The 25090-nt window shown below is 32.9% G+C and overlaps 1 protein-coding gene across 1 annotated transcript in view; it reads right to left on the reverse strand.

The window, feature by feature from the left end:
- Nucleotides 1-931: 931 nt before the first annotated feature.
- Nucleotides 932-25090, reverse strand: part of LOC114337045 (uncharacterized) — a 40956-nt gene continuing 16797 nt past the window's right edge. Inside the window, exons 2-5 of the mRNA XM_028287432.2 lie at nt 20790-20922; nt 14656-14865; nt 9469-9705; nt 932-1781 (exon numbers count right to left, since the gene is read on the reverse strand). Of these exons, the coding sequence (XP_028143233.2) occupies nt 1331-1781; nt 9469-9705; nt 14656-14865; nt 20790-20922 (1031 nt within the window). The 3' untranslated portion in view covers nt 932-1330. The remainder of the gene's footprint in view (nt 1782-9468; nt 9706-14655; nt 14866-20789; nt 20923-25090) is intronic.

Below are 25090 nucleotides of genomic sequence, written 5' to 3' on the forward strand. Positions count from 1 at the left end.
GAAGGGGTTGTAGCTATGTAATCGAAAGGTGCGTGATTTAAGAGTTTATTCTTAGAATATAAGCTATGCGAATTAAACTACTATTAACTTTTTTGTAAAAACTTACAGTTTTTCAGTGATTTACAAAAAACCTCTTCAAAACATGCATTTTTTTCACAAATAATTAAAATCTTTGATCTTTAATAACTTAAAAAGTATTGACTTATTTTATTAACTTTATATAATAAATTTTGCTTTTAATTTGTTTATTTATTGATTTGTGCAGTTATTTTTTATAAAATAATTTTCACCCCCGAGAAGGGGCGGTATCCACCCTCAGGTTAAAGGCGCAAGGTGGTACCATGTCACCTTTGTTTCTTGACGTATCCTCTAACCACTGACCAATTTTCGTGAAAATCGATGAAGGTTCACCGAACTTGAAGGTAATCGTTGATTTTTACCTTCAGTGACTGCACTATACAAAATAAATTGCAATTTACTTATCTAAATGCGCGTAATTTGGAAGCTTATAAATTATTAAATGATATGTAGTCGCCAAATAATTAGTTTAACGCATTTTAAATACAACTTTCTCTTAAGCCGGGAAGATAGGGTGGTTTTCTTGCGAAGGGGTTGCAGCTCAATAATCGAAATGCCCTTGATTTAATAGTTTATTCTTAGAGTATATAAGCTATAGGAATTATATCCGCAATACGATATATTTTAAGTTTTCTCAGCATCTTTCTCTTAAGTTAAATCAATTAAAGGGTTGTTTGGGGGTGAAGGGGATGAGCTCAAAAATCGAAACTATATAATTTCAAGAGCTCATAAATAGCTCGTAATTCTGCCGCAAAAACCGATTCAATATTCCTATTTTTAAGTAGTGGGGGGGGCTGACTCAGCCCCCCCCCCCCCCCACTAGGGTATTAAATTCCTGCTCAGTGGAACGAGCTCAAAATTTTTAGTTTGCGGAATATGAGAGCTCATAAATAGCTCATAAATCAAGGCTATTTGTTTTTTAATTTTTGCAAGTGGGGGGGGCCAGCTCAACACGGGTCAAAAAATTCCCGGAAATACAGGGATTACAATTAGAAATAAATTAAAAAATGTTTTAGAAAAAATGAGGGCTTCGATTGTTTGAGGAAAGTTGTACGTATTTTTGAAGGCAACTTTTCTGAAGATCTTACTACTTAATACATTGTTTTATTTTTGAGTATTTTTAATATGCACTTGCATATTTAGACAAATTTAGAAAAAATACCTGCATATTTGTAGTAAAAGTAATGCATATATATGCGCATATTTTGGTAATGTTGTGTTGCATATATTCCGCTCTCTACTAATCACTTAATCAGTCTACCCCATACGGCTTTGCATTTTTATTGAAGTGTAAATATTGAGAGATTTCACACTGAATTCTAGGAACGGTGGTAAAATTCTTTATCATATAAAAATTAGCTCGGTGCAGAAAGTTCCTTGCAACTCTGAAGAAGTCAAATTTTAAGAGATATAATAAGACAAACATAAAATAGTAATAATATATCCAGGAAAACCAGTTCATTTCCATAAAATCTGGTCTTGGCAATTTGGAACCATTTTTTGGTTTGGTCAAGTTAAAAGTATAGTTGGCAGCGGATTTTGGTTCCAGATCTGGTAATATTGGTGCCCAGCAATAACCAACTATTTTAGTAACCATTAAATATTCTGGGGTCCTTTCTGCCATCGCGGGATTGAAAACTTTTGCCAGTATTATTTCGGATATTTTTCTTGTAGTATCTAATGGAACACTGCACACGTTATAGCTGTAAGTAAAAAATATACTGTTACTCGTCATATTAATAAACATTATCTTAAACAGTTTAATTTTAAGAGTATCCCCCGTTAAGTAGCAAAACGCCCTCACTCCCGTAATTCTTTACATTTTGAAGTTATACTTCTATAGGCGCAATTGGGAAAAATGTTGAGTTTGTGAGTGAATTTAAATATGCGCAAATTCATCAAAAATTTTCAGCCCCATGCACAGATGAACGTTATACGTTTGCTCTAATTGAGCATTCCAATGACCTGTCAAAACTTATTCAATATCGTGGCTGTGGTAAACAAAAAAATGTTGTGTTTTAGTTTTTATTGTTGTGATAACAGAGACAAAAGTAAGTTTATAGTTGTGATGACTTTTAGAATAGGTTTTAAAAGCAATAGGTACGTAACTCTAAATGTTTTAATATTGTAATAAAAAACTTATACCTATTTGGAAAATGTAAGATGTACTAGTGCTTCTTCTTTCTTCTTGTAGTGGCTATCCGTTTCAGATGTTGGCGATCATCATAGCAATCTGTACTTTGCACACTGCTGCTCTGAAAAGATTTGTAGTGGTTGTGTTGAACCACGTACGTAGATTCTTCAGCCAGGAAATCCTTCGCCTTCCTGGTCCTCGCTTTTCTTCTACTTTTCCCTGCAAGATTAGTTGCAGCAGTCCATATATTTCACTGTTCCTCATGATGTGACCGAGGTATTCGATTTTGGCTGTTTTTATTTTGATTAACAGCTCTTTTTCTTTTTGCATTCTCAGCAAAACACCCTCATTAGTAATGTGGTCGGTATAAGATATCTTCAGGACTCGAGGATAAAGCCACATTTCAAAAGCCTCAATTTTCTTGCAGGTGGCATCTGTGAGAGTCTACGACTCAACTCCGTACGACAGTATAGGAAAGATATAACATCGTAGTAATCTGACTTTTATGGGTATAGGTGTTAACAGATGTATAACAGAGTAGATGTTAAACAGCAGTGGGGATAGTATACATCCCTGACGGACCCCACGTTTGATTTTGATATCGTCAGATTCTCCTGCCTCTGTCCGGATAGATGATGTTTGATTCCAGTACAGATTGCTGATAGTCCTTAAATCACAGGTTAATATCTCCATTCCAATATTGGTTAATATCTCCATCAGCTTGTCGTGCTTTACTGTATCTAACGCTTTATGGTAATCAATGAAACATGCGTAAATATCGCAATTTATGTCTACATCTTGAAATAGCACTTGTATACTAAATAGAACCTCTCTTGTACCCACTGCATTTCGAAAACCAAATTGTGTTCGGCTGATTTTTTCTTCGCACAGTCTATATATCCTTTGATGTATAATTTTTAGAAATAATTTTAAAATATGGCTCATTAAGCTGATGGTTCCGAAATCACTGCAGTACATGTTCTTGGTATTACTCCGCTTAAATATATGTCGTTAAATATTTTGGTTAGGGGTTGAGTACCGTCGGTGTTAAATAGTTTTATGAGTTCAGCATATGCATTGTCAGGTCCAGGAGTTTTGCCATCTTTTAGTTGTGATATTGCTCTTTCCACTTCATCTGATGTGATTGATAAGTGGTCATCACATATTATATAGGATGAAGATTGTTCGGATCTAGTATAATCAAAGAGTACCTGTATGTATTTTATCCATATGCAGATTTCTTGATTTCTCTCTGTTATGATATTCCCCTGTTGGTCTCACAATTTGCTAGCTGTGTTGGATTTATGAAGACCAGATGCTTGTTTCACCTTTTAATGCATGTTAAACGTATCATGTTTTTGTTCTTACAACTCTATCTCTTCACACTGTGATTTGAACCAATTTTCTTTGGCCTTTTGTATTTCAGTTCTTATTTATCTCTGAATCGTGTTGTACATTATTCTGTTGTTTTTTTATTTTCTTCTTTCTTCCATTAGTTGTAGTATATTGTCATTCATCCAACTTTTTCTCATATCTTTCTTTCCTATTATATGTTCTTCTCTGATGTTGTTAAAGGTTTTACATATATTTTGGAGTGATTATTTGGCATTATAGTGCTTAGATTTACACAATTTGATTTCCAACAAACAGTCTGCCAATATTCATCTAATATATTGTTTTCTCGCTCTATATTTTGTTGTATTTTAGTATTTTAATCCCGAAAAAATCAAACTAATTTTATTAGTTCAAACAATAAGCAAATATGACCAACTGTCAAAAAGTTTAAAACATGCAGTTGGCGTGTCTAATTGGGTGCCTTTTAACATGCTTGATTCAAAACCTAATATCAACGGGTTCGATCCCCAACGCAAATTATTTTTATTCTTTATTTTTGATGTTATACTTCTTTAGGCGCGGTTAGGAAAAATTGATGGGAGTGAATTTTTATAAAAATCAGAGTATGAATACGCGCATACTCACAACAAGAAGTTAGTTGCTAAATCTTTCAAGTTACGTAAATATAATATTTATTATAATTTTTGTGTCTTTGGATTTGTCTTTGTTGGGAATAGGATAATTATTATTAAAATATAATGAAAAGGAAATTAAAAATTTGTGTAGAAAGTCTGATGTTTTCTAGATTTTCTAGGATTCAACGAGGGAAAAGCAATTGCGGGGACGCTCCAGTTCATAAAAAAATGACGTATTAACGTTATTTTTAATTTTTGGTTTTATTTTTATTTTTAGTATTAAAATTGTTTAATATTTAAATAATAATAATATTAAACTGTTTAAAATATGTAGGTAGTAGTTTCATTTTATCTTTGCCCATGCGCCACTATCCATTTTCAAACAAATTGAGTCAAAACATAAAGTGAAACATATATGTCGATTTGTATATACATTGTGTATACTGTATACTATACACATCGACGTACGTTTCACTTTATGTTTTGATTTAATTTGTTTGAAAATGAATCATGACGCATGGGCAAAGTTAAAATGGAACAACTATATTTATTTCGTTGTAATCTTAATTAGGGGTCGCCAAATTCTTGAAAATTTCAAGATCAGGTCTTGATCTTGTCGTGATTTCAAGACAAGATCAAGACAAGAAGTAATTTTAGATTTCAAGATAAGACAAGAAATTTTATACCAATACCAAGATTTCTTGTCAAGAAAATAAGAAATCTTGAAATATCTTGACTAATAATGAAAACTCTAAAACGTATTTTTTGTAAAAAAGATAACATTATTTTAACAAACATATTTTAATTTATTGAACACTTTTTTTGCTAAAACGATTTACAAAAATGTAGATTAAAAATAATAATTAATGATACTTATGTTAATTATATTATATTAATATAAGTTATATATTATATTAATATAAATAATAATTAATGATACTTATGTTAATTATATTATATTAATATAAGTATATTATAATAACATTATATTAATGATACATTACCTAATCCTGTTGAAAATAAAATTGCACACTAGATTTTATTTTAAATAACAAATTTAGCACATTTTTAAATCGGAATTGATAAGCCATAAATTAAGGGAGATAACACTTCTCATGGAGTCAACGCCAAGCAGATTTCTTGGCTTTGTTATTGTTAAAGCTGCTCTTGAAAATAGTATTTCCGCAGGTACAGATGTTGCTGGCGTTCCGAGAAAATCCTTGGCCATTTTCGATAATGACGGGTAGATATTTTCGTGTCTTCTCCACCAATCAAGTATATTGTCAGACCAGTATATTCTGACCTAGGCTCATTTATGTATTTCTCATGTATGTATGTATTTTTACATACATGCCATGACTCATTTATGTATTTTTCAATTTCATACTTCCAACATTGTAAGTTATCATTGTCAGCGTTCTTAAATAGGTAAGTAATATCTAAATCAAATTCGTTATCTTCTTTTTTTAGACTAAGTGCTGGCTCTGATATTGGATTCTGTAGATCATTCTGGGATTTATTAAAATAGCAAGCTTTAAATATTTCTTCAAATTTTTGTGCTGCGTCTGATTGTAGAAGCTTTCTCCAAGATGAAGAGGAAAATGCCTCTGCTTTATGCCGAGGATCCAAAATAAGAACTATATAGTATATCCAATTAGTTTTGTTATAGTGTTTCAGTATTTTATCTCTCGCAGCTTAAATGACGTAAATTAATTACTCGTCGGTAGTGTCTCTATCAATTTAATTATCAAGTTAATGAGCCCAATATTTCCAGTTTGTCTAAAAGTAAGTTTACTTCAATTACCACCAATAGGAGTGTGCAATATTTTTCCCCTTCGAGCCTTCGAGTATTGAAGAAAGTGTTTTAAAACTTCTCAGATACTGACAAAATTTACTGATCAGAACCCATTATTTATCTAATATTTTGCATTTATTTAGATTTTCGATCGGGACTCCCCCCAGTAGCCGTATTAGCATGCAACTCAATAAATAGGTCGCCGGGGAATCACCGGACCGGGTAATCAAGAAATTTCAAGATCTTGAAATTTCTTGAGTCAAGGCAAGATATAAAATATCAAGAAAACGTCAAGACAAGATTTTTTAAATTTCTTGATTTTTTTCTCAAGAAAAGACAAGAAATTATTGTCAAGACAAGAATTCTTGTCTTGTCGAGCCCTAAATAATAGAAGTATAACTTCTTACGTACATACAAAGTACACACACTCTTTTTTTACATTCTATGTGAGTAAAAAATAAGATTCAGCGCAATTTTAACATTCCATCCTCTCCTCCCCCTCCGCCCACCAAAAAAAAACTAATTTTTACGTTCTTATTATTTTAGCTAGGATGCAATCGATTTGAAATTTCAAAAAATTCATACGCCTAGTTGAGACGTACAAAACATGTCTATTTTTATAGACCCGTAAGTTCAGTGTACATAACCTCAAAATGAATTTTTGTTCACATGTATATATTTCCTTTAAGTTAGATGCATGTCTAATTATTGTGTATTTTATCAAAAACTTTTGAAACCCTCAAACCCAAAAAACCGGTTTTTTAGGGGTTTAAAAAAACGTGACGGGTTTTTTGGGAGTCTTTTTGCGGGTTTGAATGTGTTTCGTCCAATTTGCGGTTATCCTAAAGGATTCAGTTATTTCAAATTATATATAACTTATGATTTGGTATATTTGAAGTTTACAAAATAGAGAAAATCCCCAAAATCCCACAAAAAAGATTTTCTCATTTTTAAAAGTTGCACACCCTGGTAAAAATCTGAAAGAAAGTAGCAATGTAGTTTTTGATAAGATACCTACATAAAAAAATAGACCTGCAGCTATCTCAAAAAAAAATGTTATACACTATTTTCGAAAAAGAAAATGCATTTGGAACTTATATACTCATAAATTTTTTGGTGCAAAATGGCCAAAATTTTAAATTGATTACATCTCACCTAAAAAACAACAGAATTACATTTTTGGCTGTGGGGATGGTGAAGGGGTGGAGGGTTAAAGTTGAGCTGAATCTTATTTTTAATCATATAAAACGTAAAAAAATTAAAAAAAAAACTGATTTCTGGGCGTAAGGGCATTTTGCCGGCCTTAACGGGGGGTAAATAAAACAAAAAATTGCTCTATTGTTGAAATCTATCGTTGAAAGCATCTATACATACGGGTCAGAAATATGGGAAGTTACAGATAAATAGACGAATAGAACAAAGCAAGATACGGACAGATTGTTATCCAAGGAACTAAGAAGGATCTTCATTTAGGCAATATAAACCTAATAAGCCTTCAAAGTATTGAAAAAAGAGTTTTTTAAATAAAAAAGTATATACTGAGAAGCAACCCGATGAGACTTACTCCATTAGAAGTTCACTAAGTGATGTGGAGAAAAGGTTTGATCCCATCAAAACAACAAATTGTAATTTGACTAGATATCTGGTATACTAGTTATAATTTGGCTATAAGCTTATTAAAAGATTATGCAATATTGCTCCATCTTTGGTTTCCAAAACAAGCAATTATCGTCTCGTACATCACAAAAGTAGGCAAGAATATTATGCTTATTATTACAACGTACATACATAATATCAGTGCACACCCACAATGTATCATATTTCCGGAGAAACAATGACGCCAGACTCCGCCAGAAAACATTTAACAAGCCGAAAGGGGGAATCTATACTTTGGAGTTTATGCAATACGTCCAAAAATAGTAGAAGGTGACCATTACTAACCATATCATATAAAGGCATTTGAGATTTATTGCATAAACAACACCAAAGTTATGCGGCGTCGATGATTTAAGTGACTATCAATTGCAAAGGTATATAGTGTAAATAATAAACTGTCTGACAGCTTTGAAATCAACAGTGGACTCAAACAGGGTGATTCGTTATCTCCACTACTTTTTAACCTTATATTAGAGAAAGCCATGAGGTCGGCCGAAATAAAAACATAACTGCTATGGGTTCAAGGTCCCAAGTTATTACTAGCTTACGCAGATCACATTTTCAACAAGGTGGAAGGAGCAACAAGCGAAGTAGGGCTGAGGATTAATGAAGAGAAGACGAAATATATGTGTATAAATAGAACGACACGAAGAGACAGGATACGACAAAATTTGACGGTCAACACCTTCAATTTCGAAAGAGTACAACGTTATTAAGTATCTGGGGGCCGTAATCACAGGTGACAACGATGTTACTCAATAAATAAAAGACAGAATAAAATCAGCAAATCGCTGTCTATTCGCACTGTATAAGCTTATAAAATTAATAAATCTTACAAGAAGTTCCAAGATCAAAATCTATAATTCCATCGTCAGACCTGTACTAACATATCTATGCGAAACGTGGACCAGGACCAAATCAAACGAAGAAAAGCTCAGACGTTTTAAACGAAAAACACTTAGAAAAATTTTCGGACCTCGCCACGACATTAACACAAACCAGTATAGGATCAGAACCAACATCGAATTAAAAGCACTCTACAATGACACCGATATGGTCCAAGAAATTAAATCACAGCGACTAAGATGGGCAGACCACTTGCACAGACTTCATAACGAGATACAAGTATGACTGGTATGGGAGGAGATTCCTACAGGCAAAAGACCACTCGGACGTCCCAGAATGCGATGGAGAGATAACATCCAATCAGATCTCCGAAAAATGAACATTCCATTTGACTCTAGGTTGATGGAAGACCGGACAAATTGGAAGAAAGTTGTACAGTCAGCCAGGACCCATCCAGGGTTGTAGCGCTACGTAATGATGATGATGAATTGCAAAGGGTAGAAAATAAAAATATTCCCAAGAAAAAAAGGTGTACTTTAAAGTGATTGGGAGGAAAAGGCGAAGAAGAAATCGCAATTTTACCTATCTAAACCAAAAGACGTAGAATATATGTTCTCGTGGTAACGACCGAAAATCAAAATATTTTTGTAAAATGTATAAAAATAGCGTGTTTTTGCAAAATGTAAATATACATATTATGCAATATTGACTTGTTATGATAATAAGAATTGAAATTTTCAACAACTTATTGTAAAAAAAAATTATTTTTATTTGACGATTTTTATGTTTTTAATTTATCTTACTGTTCTTAATTTAAGTTTTGCTTATGTCCTTTTTATAGAAAATAAAATTCTGCAATGCAATATACTGTATGACACTTGAACAAACACATAAAATGTATAATTGGAAATTTGGGGTGTATTAGACCCCGTGTACTACTGTCGCGACAAACATAAATACATTTCTCTAACGAGACAGATGTTTCTTACCGTTCATCGATTCCCATTAAGTAGCCAATCACCCTCCAATAATGATGAAATCCCCGCCATTCTTCTTCTGAAACGTTATGGATACCAGCGATCTCGCCTCGCACTATCACAAATCCAGCAATAAACCATTGTCCAAGGACCATTTCTTTTTGGGTCAAAGCATTAAAACCTTGTTTTATACTACCTTTGCTAACTGCATTGTGCCTAAGTTTCGTCTTAGTTATAGCTTTCCATTCTCTGCAATTGAAAAAGTTATTAAACAATGACATCATAATCAAAGCTATAGGAAAACGTTACAAGGTAAGGTTTTGGTTTTTAGTCTTTTTTTTTATTTATTATCTACTCAAAAATTTACCTTTGAAGTTTAGCACCAAATAAAGATTACCGGTTAACTAGTTTTGATGGGAAATAAGCCACAATTTTACTAAAAAAATTATTTTAAGAAAATAGCTTCAGAACAACATAAAGATTACCGGTGTGCGAATCTTTATTTTTTTTTCAAGTCGATTACACCTACTATATGACACAAATTTACCACTGGATATCATAAAACTGGTAGAAAACATATATGTAAGAAATAAAATAGAAGTGAAAGTTAATGGAATAATAACAGGGCCCGTAGAACAAACAAAAGAATCAGGCAAGGCGATTCACTAAGCCCTCTACTGCTTAACATAATAATATAATGTTGGATGCAATAATGACACAAGTGAAGAAAAATAGAGGGTACAAAATGGGCGATAGAGAGATAAAAATACTCTATTGCGCTGATGACACCGAGTTAGTAGCGGAGTGCGAAGACGACCTATAAAGATTACTGCACGGATTCAACATTAACACAAAAGAGATAAATATGAAAATCTCAGCCCAAGAAACAAAAAGTTTAGTAATAGCCAAAGAATCAATAAGATGCAAATTGGAGTTAGACAATCAAATTATACGAGTAATGAATTAACACCTGGGAATTAATCTATAAGCCGACAACAATATCGAAGAAGAGGTAAAATATCAAATAATTAAAGCCAATAAAACGGAAAGCTAAACACCTAAGAGTGGAAACAAAAGCATGAATATAGGTCAGTTATTAGGCTAGTTATGACTTACATGGCCGAAACAAGACCAAATACAAGCAAAACACAAAAACATCTGGAGACCAACGAAATTAAGATCTTAAGAAGGATTGCTGGAAAAGGACTCTAGGACAGTCACAAGTCACCGTTAGGCAGAAGAAGTATAGGACGCCCAAGGAATAGATAGAATGAAAATTTCGGGGCAGAATAAAAGGCACCGTTGAATAAAAATGGGCAGTATTGCCTTTATAAAAGAAAAAGGAGAAGAAGAAGAAGATTACAGTACCTAGAGTACGAAGATGCTCAAATTTCCATCAACTGAGCGAATTTTATAAAGGCTGATAGTTGATTTAACAGAAGCCGGAATTTCTTTGCACGCCTAAGAAAATGTTAGGTATACAGTGTACTATACTATGGAGTGGAATCATGGACGTTAAATGTAGAGACATGAGACGACTTAACGCCTTTAAAATGTGGACCTATAGAATAATTATAAGGTTTTCCTGGGTAGAAAGAGTTACGAACAACGAAGTACTAAGAAGAATAGGTAAAGAGAAGGAAGTTGAACTAACAATTAAAGAAAGAAAACTGTAGTATCTCGGACATGTGATACGGGGCGAGAAGTATGGCATCGTGCGACTCATAATGCAAGGAAAGATTGATGGCAGAAGAATCATCGGAAGAAGACGAATTTTATGGCTGAAGAACCTGAGAGATTGGTTTGGATGCAGCTCAAAACAACTATTTAGAGCTACTGCCTCAAAAACTAAAATAGCTATGATGATTGTCAACCTCCCTAGCGGAGATGGCACCTGAAGAAGAAGAAGAAAGACTTTCTTTTCGTGAAATTGCAAATAGTGATATAAGAAATCTAGATGCTGCGTTAGGCATGAAACCAAGAAATCTAAACAGACAGATTGAGGGGTACAGGGCTGCGCCGAAGAATTTCAAAATCGTCACCTAAAGTTGATGGCTCTGAGAGACCGGTTGTAGCATTACAAATTTCTGCTACAATGTTTTGTAAATAGTATCCATTAATTTTATATTCTATCCCAAGAAAAATATCTAATTTATTTTGTGAGTTTATATATCATTAAAATATTCTGAACCGCCCCTGGTTCTGAGTATAACGGTTTATTTCACAACATTGAAAAACGTTAGGAAATTTCCTGTTTGTTTGTGTAAGTAAACATTCAGTAGAATGAATCCTTGAAAAGGTTTGGTATTTTTCCCTTAGTTTTGAGCGCGAAGCATCGTTTGATATTATTGGTCTGAATTTTGAAAGATCCTTGAGTTGTAGTTGACGATTGATCAATAGTTTTGGTCGAACGATCGAGAAGAAATGCTTCGGTTTGACGCGAGAGAGACGTGACGATGCAAGAGTAAGTTCTAAAAGTATGTTAGAGGGTTGAACATATCTTTTTTGTAGAACTCAACAGACTCACAAAGAAACGCACTTTACCGGTTTAAAATGGCTTTTTTTGTTATGGAAAACACAGAAAAGGACTTGCATTTTGTCCAGTAAACATTAAGGAATAATAGTTTCAGAGTTTCACAGCAATAAGTTGGATATATTCATGTGAAACAGTGTGACGCAGTTTGGTTTGCCGGTAGAAAAGTGCGTGGTTCCTGTCTTTTCCAGTTTTTATGATGTTATGGTAATATTCCTGTAAGAATTCCTGTATTGAAGTACCCCGATGATATTTTATTTGGTATCTGCTTATCCTGTTTCCTGTTTGGTTAGGATTGAATGTCTCCCCTTTATTTTGGATGGAAAATTTTGGTTAAGTTCCAAGTGTGGCATGTGACGTTGGATTTTGTTTTAAAGATAAAGGTATGAAATAATGTTTATTTTAATTAAATTCCAAGTGGATATAGATTTGGTAAAGGTTTTAAATATTTATATAGTTTGTTTTCAACATGGATTCTCGGAAAATTTTATGTAAAATAAATAAAATGGCAGTGACTTTTGACAGCCATAAGTCAAATTTTTGTTTAGAGATACACTGCTAAAAATAAGGTTAAGAATTGTAAAATCGTATATTTGTTTTATTTATTCATTTCTTGTTTGAGAATATGTTTATTCTCAAAGTAAAAATAATAAGGTCTAAAGGTTTGAATAAACATTGTAAAATGTACCTATTTTTATTTCTGTAACCTCTTTTTAAAAAATTATTAACCATATATCTAATACAAATGAAATAAGTTTTAGAATAAAGAAAAAGAAATGGCATAGAAGCCATAGGAAGGTAAATGATAGCCCAGTTTGACCCAAACGAGGAATCTAAGATGAATGTCCCTAAATTGGTTTCCATAAGTACGGAATATGTCCAGTAAGTACTCGATACGTGAATTTGAGGATTTTTCAAACGGCGTTCAAATTTCTTTAAATAGTAGGAAAGTCCTCAAGTCTGTGTAAGTATCCTTTGCTTATTTGGTTATGTAGTTAGTCTTCTTTAAATCCTCTTACCCCCCTAACGATTCCACGACCTGCCAACGCACAAAAAATGAGCTGCCGTGTGCATGAAGCTTTACGTGTCTGTTCCTTCTACTAGCCCCATTTCGACCCAAAGTATTTTTATAGTTGGTTCTATCCTTGATCCCATTAGAGCAGACATGTAAAACGCTTCATGGTTCTACACTATGAGGTCTATTGATAGTCTACCAAGTATATATCGATGGTTTGTAGAACATATAAAATCAAATGGAATGCGCACCATTTATTTTAGAATTCGCAGTTGTAAGCTTTTTCATTTCGGATACTACCTCTTACCCATGAACATCTATTTCTCTCTTCAATCCTGATCCCCCGGAGGGAGTGTAGTAGTCGACGTGATGTCGTGTATTGTCTGTCTACATAGATCTCTGTCTCTGGTCATTTCTTTTAACTCATGCATAGGTCTTTTGCATATTCCCGTAATTTGATCGATCCATCTTGTTGGGGATCTTCCTCGTGATCTTCGGCCTTCCACCTTTCCTTGTATAATGAGTCTTTCCATGTTTTCTGTGTTTGCTCTCATAACATGTCCAAAGTATTTTAATTGTTGGAGATGGACTTTACTGGAGAGTTGTTGGCTAACTTTTAGCTCTCTTAAAATTGAATTATTTGTTCTATGGTCGGACCAAGGAATTCGTAGCATTTGTCTCCAACAGAACATTTCAGTGGCGTCTATCTTTCTTCTTTCCGAATTTCTCAGGGTCTAAGATTCACATCCGTAGGTCAGTATTGGGAATATTAAGCAGTTGATCAACCTCATCTTTAACGCTCTTGAAATTTGACAGTCCTTCCATATTTTGGTCATTTTTGCTGTGGCTGGCGACTTTTGCTAGAACATCTATTTAATCTACCTGAATGGTGCAGAGAATGATTGGTTTGGGACCAGGAATAGAACGGAGATGTCTTTAGTGATGAATGTCCATTCTGGGATACATAATGGTCGAATTGGGGTCAGAAGAGGTCATGCTGAAAGACGAAATCCACAGTTTTTTGTCGAACAGCATATACAGCGCACTATTGGTATTATGGTCTGGAGTACCATTGTTTATGGTTCAAGGTCACCTCTAATCTTTGACAAAGGGAGCAACACAGCTCAATAATACATTAAGCTCAGGACAACACAAGGCTACATGTTGCGAGAGTCACCATGGATTTTTTTGAACAAACTTGAGTCAATATTTGCACGCACCACTAGATCTCCAAATTTATTCCCAACTGAATATGTGTGGGACGTGATGGGTCAAAAATGTGTTCCTCAAATTTTGGAAATACTTCAAAAGAAGTTAAGTAGGGCATGGAACGAGATACCTCATGAGGATATTAACCACTTAATCAAAAGCATGAACAGGCGCATCCAAGGTGCATCAAAACATTAAGCCATATTAAAATTTTAATCATTTTTTTATTTTGTTAACCTGTATAATTGTACAAAATATTTTCAATATATAGTAATTTATAATGGGTGTTAGTTAGTACATTATGTCACTTATGTAGTATACCTACACGTGTCCCAAAAAAATTTATTTACAAAAAATTGTTCTGAAAGTTTTACTTTTGTCTTAAATTATGGTAAAAAATCATAAAATATTTATGCACAGAGTGTATTACTTAATATCTCACCTAGATCCTGGTTCAAAGTCTGCATCATAGAATAGCTGAAGATTCTTATTGGTATTCATTTGTCGTATGTAGATGTCATACACAGTAGCATCGGGACCTGTTGCAGCCATTGCTACGTCAAAAGCTGACTTGATGGAATATAACAACATGACTCCAAAGCAATGCATTACGTCCATGGCGTACATATGTTTTTGATATAGCTTCTGTCCACTGAAATCAGGGTTAAAGGTTTTTAATTTTACTTTATATAATATACAGAAATACACAATATCACCGAAACTTTTCAATCAGGCTCTGGAAGATATCTTTAAAAGATTAGAATAGGAAGAAAATGGTATAAAAATTTGTGGACAACGCTTGAACCACCTAAGGTACGCCGATGACATCGTATTGATAACCGATAAAAAAGATGAATTGTTTGAAATGATTAAAGAACTGGATATAGAAGCCCGAAAAATAGGCCTTAATATGAATTACAGCAAGACCTAAATCATAACAAATACAGATGATGACATCACAGTGAGGATCGAACAAGATGAAATAGAACTTAACAAGGAAACAATAAACAAATTATAAAACTTAACAAGGAAAATCAAACAGCAGAGATCAAAAAACGAGTTAGACTGGCATGGCGGCATTTGTAAAACTAAACTACATCCTTAAAAACAAAATATATCCACAACATCTTAAGACCAAGTTATACAATCAATGCGTACTCCCTGTTCTCACGGTTCCCAAACGTGGACGTTTACGAAAGCAAACATGGACAAGATCATAAAAACACAAAAAGCAATGGAAAGGCAAATGTTGCATATAAGACTATTGGAAAAAAGAGAAACGAGTGGATAAGAGAGAAACCCAAAGTTAGGGATGTTAGACAAGAAGTTGCAAAGTTGAAATGGAGATTTGCCGGACACACTTTAAGACAAAAAGAAGAACAATGGAACAAAATTCTCATAAATTGGAGACCGTGGGAATATAAACGAAGCAGAGGAAGGCCACAAATGAGATGGGCAGATGATGTCAGGAAGAACGTGGGCTCTAGGTGCATAACTGTAGCGACAGTCAGAGAAGAATGGAAAAGGGTTGGGGAGGCCTATGTCCAAAGATTGACCGAAGAAGGCTAATTAGATAGATAGATAGATAATATACAGATAATGGATAGACACAGCGGATACTGGAATTGAGACCAAGAGATGATGCCTACCGAAGCAGAGGTCGTCCACCAAAACGGTGGACTGATGATATAAAACGTTGTCACAAGAATTGGATGCAAGAGGCACAATATCGAAACGGATGGAAAATTAGTAGGAATAACTATGTTTAGCAGTGGACAAGCTAGGATTTAATGATATAATATACTTTATGTAATTTAATTGTTTTATACACGTAGACCTTTTCCCTTGTTAAGACGAAACTTTTTGTTTTGTTCTTTTAATTGTCACTCAACTGAAGGATCGGCATATTCACTAGAACTAACGAAAATGTTAATAGCAATGATGATTAAAAAACACTACAATACATAGGGTGTCCCAAAAGTAGTGGAACGGTCGAATATTTTTTGAAATAAACATCGTATCAAAAAAGTGGAAAATACTTGTTCAATAATTTTCAAAAATCTATTGAATGACACTAAACACGACCCCCACTTCACCCCCTAGAGGAGAGGTGGGGGATAAATTTGAAATCTTAAACATAAACTCCCCGTTTTCATTTCAGATTTGGATTCCTTACGTAAAAGTAAGCAACTTTTATTCGAGACTTTTTTAAGTGTGGATGGATGGCTCTATAATCGGAAAAAACCAATTATCCTGATACCATAGATAAATTATAGAAACTGTCTAATATCTCGAGAAATACACTTCCAAATGAAAAACTAAAAAATACATGTTAAAAATACTAAAAAATATTTTTTAAAAACCTATCAAATTACACCAAACACGAACCCCCACTCTATACCCTGAAGGTTGAGTGGGGGGTAACTCTAAAATCGTAAATAGCAACCCCCATTTTTTATTGCAGATTTGGATTCATCATGAAAAATTAAGCAACATTTATTCGAAACATTCTTGAAGATATTCTTCTTTAGCGGCGAATCGATTGAGGGTAAATTTTGATTGATCCGCGCTCATGCGCACACCGACAGTATGGTATTAGTTGTTATACGGGCTCTGATTGGGTGTTGAAATTTTGAAATGATCTGTCAATAATTGTTCAATATGGAGGTTATCGGTAAACAAAAATATTGTATAATATTAGTTTTTATTGATGTGTGGACAGAAATAAAATCAAATTTACAATTATAGTGACTTTTTAAATAGTTTTGAAAAGCCGCAGGTACGTAATTCTAAATGTTTCAGTTGGAAATACCTAATAGTTTCAATACCTATCTATTTAAAAAATGTAAACAAAATAATGTAGTTACCTATTAGTAGGCAATGCTTTAATTTACATAATCTGATTACGAACAAACTTTCTACAAATCTTCATCTCATATATCGTTTTCTTACTCTATATATCGTTTTATTATAAATAATTTTATTAAATTCATATAAATTTATGCTGTAAACGTTTAGTTTGTGTATATTCCCACATGACGTATACGAGAGTTTGGTGCAGTTTGAAATGGCGTCAACTTTCGTACGGCGCGGTAGACGTGAAGGGAGTTCAAGCCCCAAGCAAGTTATTATTTTTTTATTTTTTTTATATAGATTTTATGATTATAAGTATATTATTATATAATTTTTGAAGATATTCTTCTTTTTTGAAAGTGGTAGATAAGAAAGTTAGTTTGATTTTTAAATAAAATAAGTACAAATAACCTTTTAAGTATATTTACTTCGTTTAAATTACCTATTATATAATAGAAGAATATCTTCTTACGTGCGTACAAAGTACACACACATTCTTTTTTTAGAATTGTTGATAGTTGGCCAAATATAACGTATTTTTCCAATTATAGCGCCATCTATCAACAATTCTAAAAAATGTTTCGAGTAAATGTTTATTTAGTGCTGATTTTTTCATGAGGAATTCAAATCTGCAGTAAAAAATGGAGGTTGATATTTAAGATTTTAAAGTTACCCCCCACCCCACCTCTATTGGGTGGGGTGGAGGATACTGTTTGGTGTTACTTGATAGGTCTTTAAAAAATATTAAACACGTGTTTTTTGGTTTTCCATTTGAAAGTGTATTTTTCGAGATAATATACCGTTTCTATAATTTACCCATGGCATCACGATAAATCGTTTTTTTCCGATTATAGCGCCATCTATCCACAATTCGAAAAAAGTTTCGAATAAAAGTTGCTTATTTTTACATAAGGAATCCAAGTCTGCGATAAAACTAGGGTTTTCTATTTAAGATTTCAAAGATACCCCCACTCCACCTCTAGGGGGTGGAGTGGGGGATCGTGTTTGTTGTCATTGGATAGATTTTTAAAAATTATTGAATACGTGTTTTTCAGTTTTTCGATCCGATGTTTAGTTCGCGAAATATTCGACCGTTCCTCTACTTTAGGGACACCTTGCTTGTATAAATAGAGGTAAAGCACTTGAAACAGAAGATATCCCTGTATAACGGCCGGTTTCACAAAGTAAAGTTAACTTGTGGTTAAGAGATAACCTCAAAATTACTCCAAAATATGCGTTTCAGTTTCATAATTATTACCCTTCTGCGTATACCCATAAGGGTAACATACTCCAACCTCTGGTTAAAAATTTTGTGAGTTAACCATACTTCGCCGTTGACCTGAAACTAAAACGCATATGTTGGGGTAACCTCTGGTTATCTCTTAACCACAAGTTAACTTTACTTTGTGAAAGCGGCCCTTAGTGTGCATAGTGTCAGAAAAGACAGCAACAAGTTGGCTAACCTATTTGCATAATACACTAAGCGCCAAAATTAACGCACCACCTTAAAAATGGGACATTTTTAATGTCTCATATTTCCTAAACCTATTGTCCGATTTTAATGATTTTTTTAATATGTTATAGCTTTATTCTTCAAGAATATCGATGTAATAATATTGTTGCTAAACAGATAACTGTCATTGTATACCGGGTGTAACAATGATAGTGTGTTATTTCCTCAAAGTTTGGAACACCCTGTGGAATATTCTAGCGTATATAAAATATTTAAATTACAACTCAACTGTAACCTTAAACTATCTTAACATTTTTATTTTTGATTCATTCGCTTATGTTGTATAATAAAAAAGTTAGGTACTTTAATAACTAGCAACGTTCTTCATCAATACAGGGTATTTCTAAATAAGAACGACAAACTTTAAGGGGTAATTCTGCATGAAAAAATAATGACCGTTTGCTTTATAAACATATGTCCGCAAATGCTTCGTTTCCGAGATACGGGATGTTGAATTTTTTCTTACAAACTGACGATTTATTTATTGCTCTAAAACCGGTTGAGATATGCAAATGAAATTTGGTAGCTTTTAAGAGGTAGTTATTGCGCATTTTTTGGCATACAATTAAGAATTTTATATTCACCATTGGCGTGCATACGGGTAATATGACCGGGTAATATGACCCGTGTGCACGCCAATGGTGAATATAAAATTCTTAATTGTACGTCAAAAAATGCATAATAACTACCTCTTAAAACCTACTAAATTTCATTTGCATATATCAACCGGTTTTAGAGCAATAAATTAATCGTCAGTTTGTAAGAAAAATTCAACATCCCGTATCTCGGAAACGAAGCATTTGCGGACATATGTTTATAAAGCAAACGGTCATTATTTTTTCATGCAGAATTACCCCTTAAAGTTTGTCGCACTTATTTAGAAACACCCTATATTGATGAAGAAAGTTGCTAGTTGTTAAAGTACCTAACTTTTTTATTATTCAACATAAGCGAATGAATCAAAAAGCAAAATGTTAAGATAGCCTAAGGTTACAGTTGAGTTGTAATTTCAATATTTTATATACGCTAGAATATTCCACAGAGTGTTCCAAACTTTGAGGAAAAAACACACTATCATTGTTACACCCGGTATACAATGACACTTATCTGTTTAGCAACAATATTATTACATCGATATTCTTGAAGAATAAATCTATAATATTTTTAAAAAAATCCCTAAAATCGGACAACAGGTTTAGGAAATATGAGACATTAAAAATGTCCCATTTTTAAGGTGGTGCGTTAATTTTGGCGCTTAGTGTACAATTGAAGACATAAACTGGAGAACTGAAGAAATATCTTCATATCAATAGACAACAATAAATAAGATGTTCAATAATATTAAAACCATAATATAAGAGCAATAAACTAAATACAGTCGGAAAAATAAAAGAATTGTCACACAAAAAATTGGCCAGCGAAAGTACATGTAATAATTATTGTTACATGTACTTGCACTGGACAATTTCCTTTGTGATACGGTGACAGGAAAATACAGCGTGTTTTATATGTTCGTTCATGGGTATTCTTTCATTTTTCCGACTGTAGGTAAAGAACCCATAATGTCAAATTCAAGTTGACATTTTGGTTCCTTTACATATTTAGTTTAATATAATTTTCTTACAGTCCAACTAGCATTGGACACTGCACCAATACTGGAAATACACAGGAAAAAGTAAAGTAAGTGTTGAATCATATAATAAAGAAATTCCAATGATAGACATTTCGTTTTGATTAATATATGCTGGTTATGCACAGATTATTAATGAAAAATACTGGAAGGGAATTAGAACAAAGACTGAAACAGTGGAGAAATAAAAATATATAATATGCTCTTAAAGAAAATATATTAAAACTTACACGAATAGGACAAAAATAGAAATCTTAGGATGTTCATTTGAAGATGAAGTGATTTTCACTAGATTTCGATTTGGATGCTGAAATGACTGAAAAGTGTTAGTTAGAGCTATCCTTGTAGTCTACTTGTGGCACCAATTATTGCCAACATGAAATAATATTAATATGTTAAGATAGTGCAGACACGTTCAACTTAGCCCATTACAAAGAATCGCTCAGTGTCAAGCCCCTGGAATGAGTAGGGGAGTAAGACAAAAGAAGGTAGTGAGGATCCTTATAGAAGACATATCTATGAAGATGTATGATGACCTAAAATCCTATAAAAGTTAAAATGTGTGTTAATTGTTACGTACATTCTAAATAGTCGCTTATCAAAATAAGGAGGAACGGCATCGCCTTGCTGATTGAATGATTCATTCGTGTTATCACATGGTATCCTTGAACCCTCATTTAACAGCTGGTCCACAAATCCTTGTGGTGAAATATCTGAAAAATATATTTATACAGCATTGAAATAGCTATTTGAATAACAAGGGAGGAAAGTGCTACTTTTCCTCCCGAGAATGAAGTTTACTGCCCGACACGTAGCGGAGGGCATTAATTATTCAAGGGAGGAAAAGGCACTTTACTCCCATGTTATACATATGGTTTTTCCACCTTCCTCAAAGAATAAGTCATTTTTTCATTTTTACTTAAATTATTTATGTATCTAACCAACAAAATTTATTAGAACTAAAACTAACAAGTAGCTACAATACAACTGTCAACTGTTAAATATAAGTCAAATTATTAATGTAAACATTGTTAAATCAAAATAACAATTTACTGTTTTTTACCATTCTGCAAAATACAGGGTGATTTATAAATAAACGTTAAAATGTATAGATACTTACGTATTGTACCCTCGGAGATCGCTGAGAAAATTTACACTCAAAATAACAAAATTCAGTTTGGCAATACTGTGTTAATGTTGATAGTAACATATCTGTTTTAAGATAAACGGAACTGCAATTTAGTCCAGAAAAATTAATATATTTTTTTGCCAACAAAAATGAGATTGTTCAGCTAAATAATGTTTCAAATATGATGTGCAAAATTTAAATTTCACTCATTAAATCATTATCGTTTTAATTATTTTAACTGTACTAATATCCATCCACTAATTCGGAATGATTAATGGCTTGTTAAAACATTTTATCTGTAGCGGCTTCTGGAATGTCTTAAAAATATCGAATTTCATTGATAAAATGCGCATATCCCACCGACCTTCGCTTCGATCAAAATAGAAAATAGTTATTTTCTGAACGCAGCGAAGATCGGTGGGATATGAGCATTTTATCAATTAAATTCGATATTTTTAAGACATTCCAGAATACACTACAGATAAAATGTTTTAACAACCCATTAATCATTTATAATTAGTGGATGAATGTTAGTACAGCTAAAATAATTAAGACGATAATGATTTAATGAGTGAAAGGACATCGCACACATCTTATGGAAAATATAATGTCACTCAAATTCAATAAAATTTATACCAATAGGTTCGTTTTAAATTAACGATCAAATCTTATCATTGCGCCAACTCTCTATTTTCAAAAATAAGAGCAGAAATTGATATAAATAAATCTGAAATCAAATGGATAGGTACATAAGTTAGAGAGAGAAAAAATATTTTAAAGTACCCAGATTTTCGGTACTCCATAAATCAGCGGATTAGTTTCACTAATCCGCTTAGGCCCAGCGGGATTTAAGCTGTTATGAATAGCACTCAGAGCAATAATGATTGTAAACTAACATTTTATGGACTCCAAAAATGTGATTTCGATAAACTTTAATTGCAATTTGCGCCGTAATTAATCATAATTAAGAGTTGGCGCAATGATAAGAATTGATCGTTATATTAAAACGAATCTAATCGTATAAATTTTATTGAATTTGAGTGACATTATATTTTCCATAAGATGTGTGCGATGTCCTTTAAAGTTTTTTCTACTTTAATGACAAGAAAAGCAATTCATTAGTAGAACCCAATTAAAAATTATTTTACACATCATATTTGAAACATTATTTGGTTGAAAAACCTCATTTTTGTTGCCAAAAAATATATTAATTTGTCTGGACTAAATTACAGTTCTGTTTATTTTAAAAGAGATATGTTACTATGAACATTAACACAGTGTTGGCAAACTGAATTTTGTTATTTTGAGTGTAAATTTTTCCAGCGACCTCCGAGGGTACAATACAGGACGTCAATAAGTTATATTTCATTAATGAAATACCATGACGTCACTTTTACTTTTCCTCCCTAGGGAGGAAAAGTACAACTTTGCTCCTCCCTACAATCAGGTCCGGAAAAGTATACTTTCGGTAGAGGTAGGTGGAAAACATTTTTTTTAAACAAAAATCATTATGTCGATGCTTTTAAGCAATAACATTCTGGTCTATCAGAGCAATGTCATCGATTTGGCTTTGTGAGTCCTTAAATTTATGGACTTACATTTATGATTAAATTCATGGAATTCTGACACGATTGGGACTGTTAAATGGGCAATATGCAAAATCTACCTAATTATAAACTAACAAATTATTTTATTGGATAAAATAATATCGTAATAACGCAATAAAATGAACTAAAAGGACGGTATAAAAAAAACCTAAAAGGACAGATAATAAGAAGCAATAGCTCAAATGTATAGTAATAAAGATTATTCAAAAGTTTATATGGGTCAGATACGTAGAAGTTTCGTAAAACGTTAACTAAATACGATGGAGTAGTTTTTAATTTTTGTTTATATTTCTCGGGAAAATTGTAAATGCTCTACTGTGAATGCTACGCCAACAGTTCTCGACAACAGACTCGATGCAGTTTCAGCTGTAGTTTTCTCCAGGTGTACAACGTTCTGGATATTAAATTCACAAATTAATACAAATGTATGTAATTAAGCACCATGAGAAAATAATGAATGCAAATTTCAAAAATAAGTCTTCAGAAATCAACGTTGAGTTGATCATTAACAATTTTACAGTTTTATTTAAATAATTTTTAATGAAGTAGATATGCTCTGGCTCTGCCGAAATTACTAGAAGAATAAGGTTAGCGTGGGCAGGATTTGGAAAACTGAGTTGGATCTTGAAAAACACTAAAATAGAACAATATTTGAGAACCAGAGTTTACGATCAGTGTATCCTCCCTATACTTACGTATGGTTCACAGACGTGGACACTCACCAAGGCCAATATGGATAAAATTGTAAAGGCACAGAGAGCGATGGAAAGATCAATGCTCGGAGTGAGGCTCATAGACAAAAAAACAAATACATGGATTAGAAGCAAAACCAAAGTAAAAGACGCAGGAGAACATGATGCCAAATTAAAATGGAGCTTCGCAGGACACAATGCCCGACTGAAGGATAAAAGATGGAATCACGAAATATAACAATGGAGACCGTGGTTAGAAAGAAGAAGTAGAGGAAGGCCACAAATGAGATGGGCCGATGACATAAAGAAGTTTGGAGGACACAACTGGAAACAGGTGGCGCAAAATAGACAACACTGGATTGAATTGGGGGAGGCCTATGTCCAAAGTTGGATTACTGAAGGCTGAAGAGGAAGAAGATATGCTCTGGTGTAAAATGGTACATATTTAAAAAAAATTAATAAAAATTGAAATTATAGCTATTAATAAATTTATTATTAAACCTTATTAAGTAGCCAGTTTCAAAGACTAACGATGTTTTCACTGATGATGGTCTAAGACCGAAAACATTCTAAAATGTTTAATTAATCTGATCATTTTAATTTTTATAAAAAACATATTAAACATAATATACCATTATAGACTAGAAGAGTTTTATTTGTTTGTATGTTACTATGGTAAACAGAAAAGCATAGTCCATTGAAATGTTACATTTAGTGTGCATTTCTTAGAGGAGTCAATTTTATTTTTTTAATGTGTAGGGGGTTCAGTAGAAGCTTAAGTTCAAGTTTTTGGGGTTGAGGCCCCCTTGTCCCCCGGCCGCCATCTTGGAAAAAGAGGTGCAAAGGGCTTTCGCGCTGTATCTCGTAAACTAGCTACCCTACAGAAAATTTAATTTTACATAAAATGAAGCAAATTAAGTTTTCTACAATTTTATTTATATTACTTTTTATCGTAAAGTGACCAACAAAAAAGTTATAAACAAAAATAAGAGAAAATTTTGTAAGAAATTTCCTTTTGGAGGTTATAACTTTTTTAGGTTCATTTCAAAATAAAATAACATCATAGCGATTTTGTAGAGGATTTTTCAGTAAACAATTTTCACTATAAAGTTGTTTAATTTTATTTACTATCTAGGTTTTACAGCGCTCCAAACTTGACCAGATTCTCGAATTCTCGTAGAAAAATAATGCTTTTCTATCTATATATTAGACGAGCGGCATTAACCGTTATGCCAACCACGAAAATCAAATTTAAGATGAATGATCAATTTTGGTCTATTTTTATGTTTTCGAGGTCGCTAAATCCGAATATGAACTTATTTTTATCTAGAGTTGGTGGAACATGGTGGTTTTTATCTAGAGTTAAAAAAATAAATTTTATACAAAAATGCAAAAATCATTTTTGATGATTTTTCAAATTTACCTCGCTGTATCTTTGGTCGTTGTAAATAAT

This window comes from Diabrotica virgifera, chromosome 9 (genome assembly GCF_917563875.1).
Source record: "Diabrotica virgifera virgifera chromosome 9, PGI_DIABVI_V3a".
NCBI lineage: Eukaryota > Metazoa > Arthropoda > Insecta > Coleoptera > Chrysomelidae > Diabrotica > Diabrotica virgifera.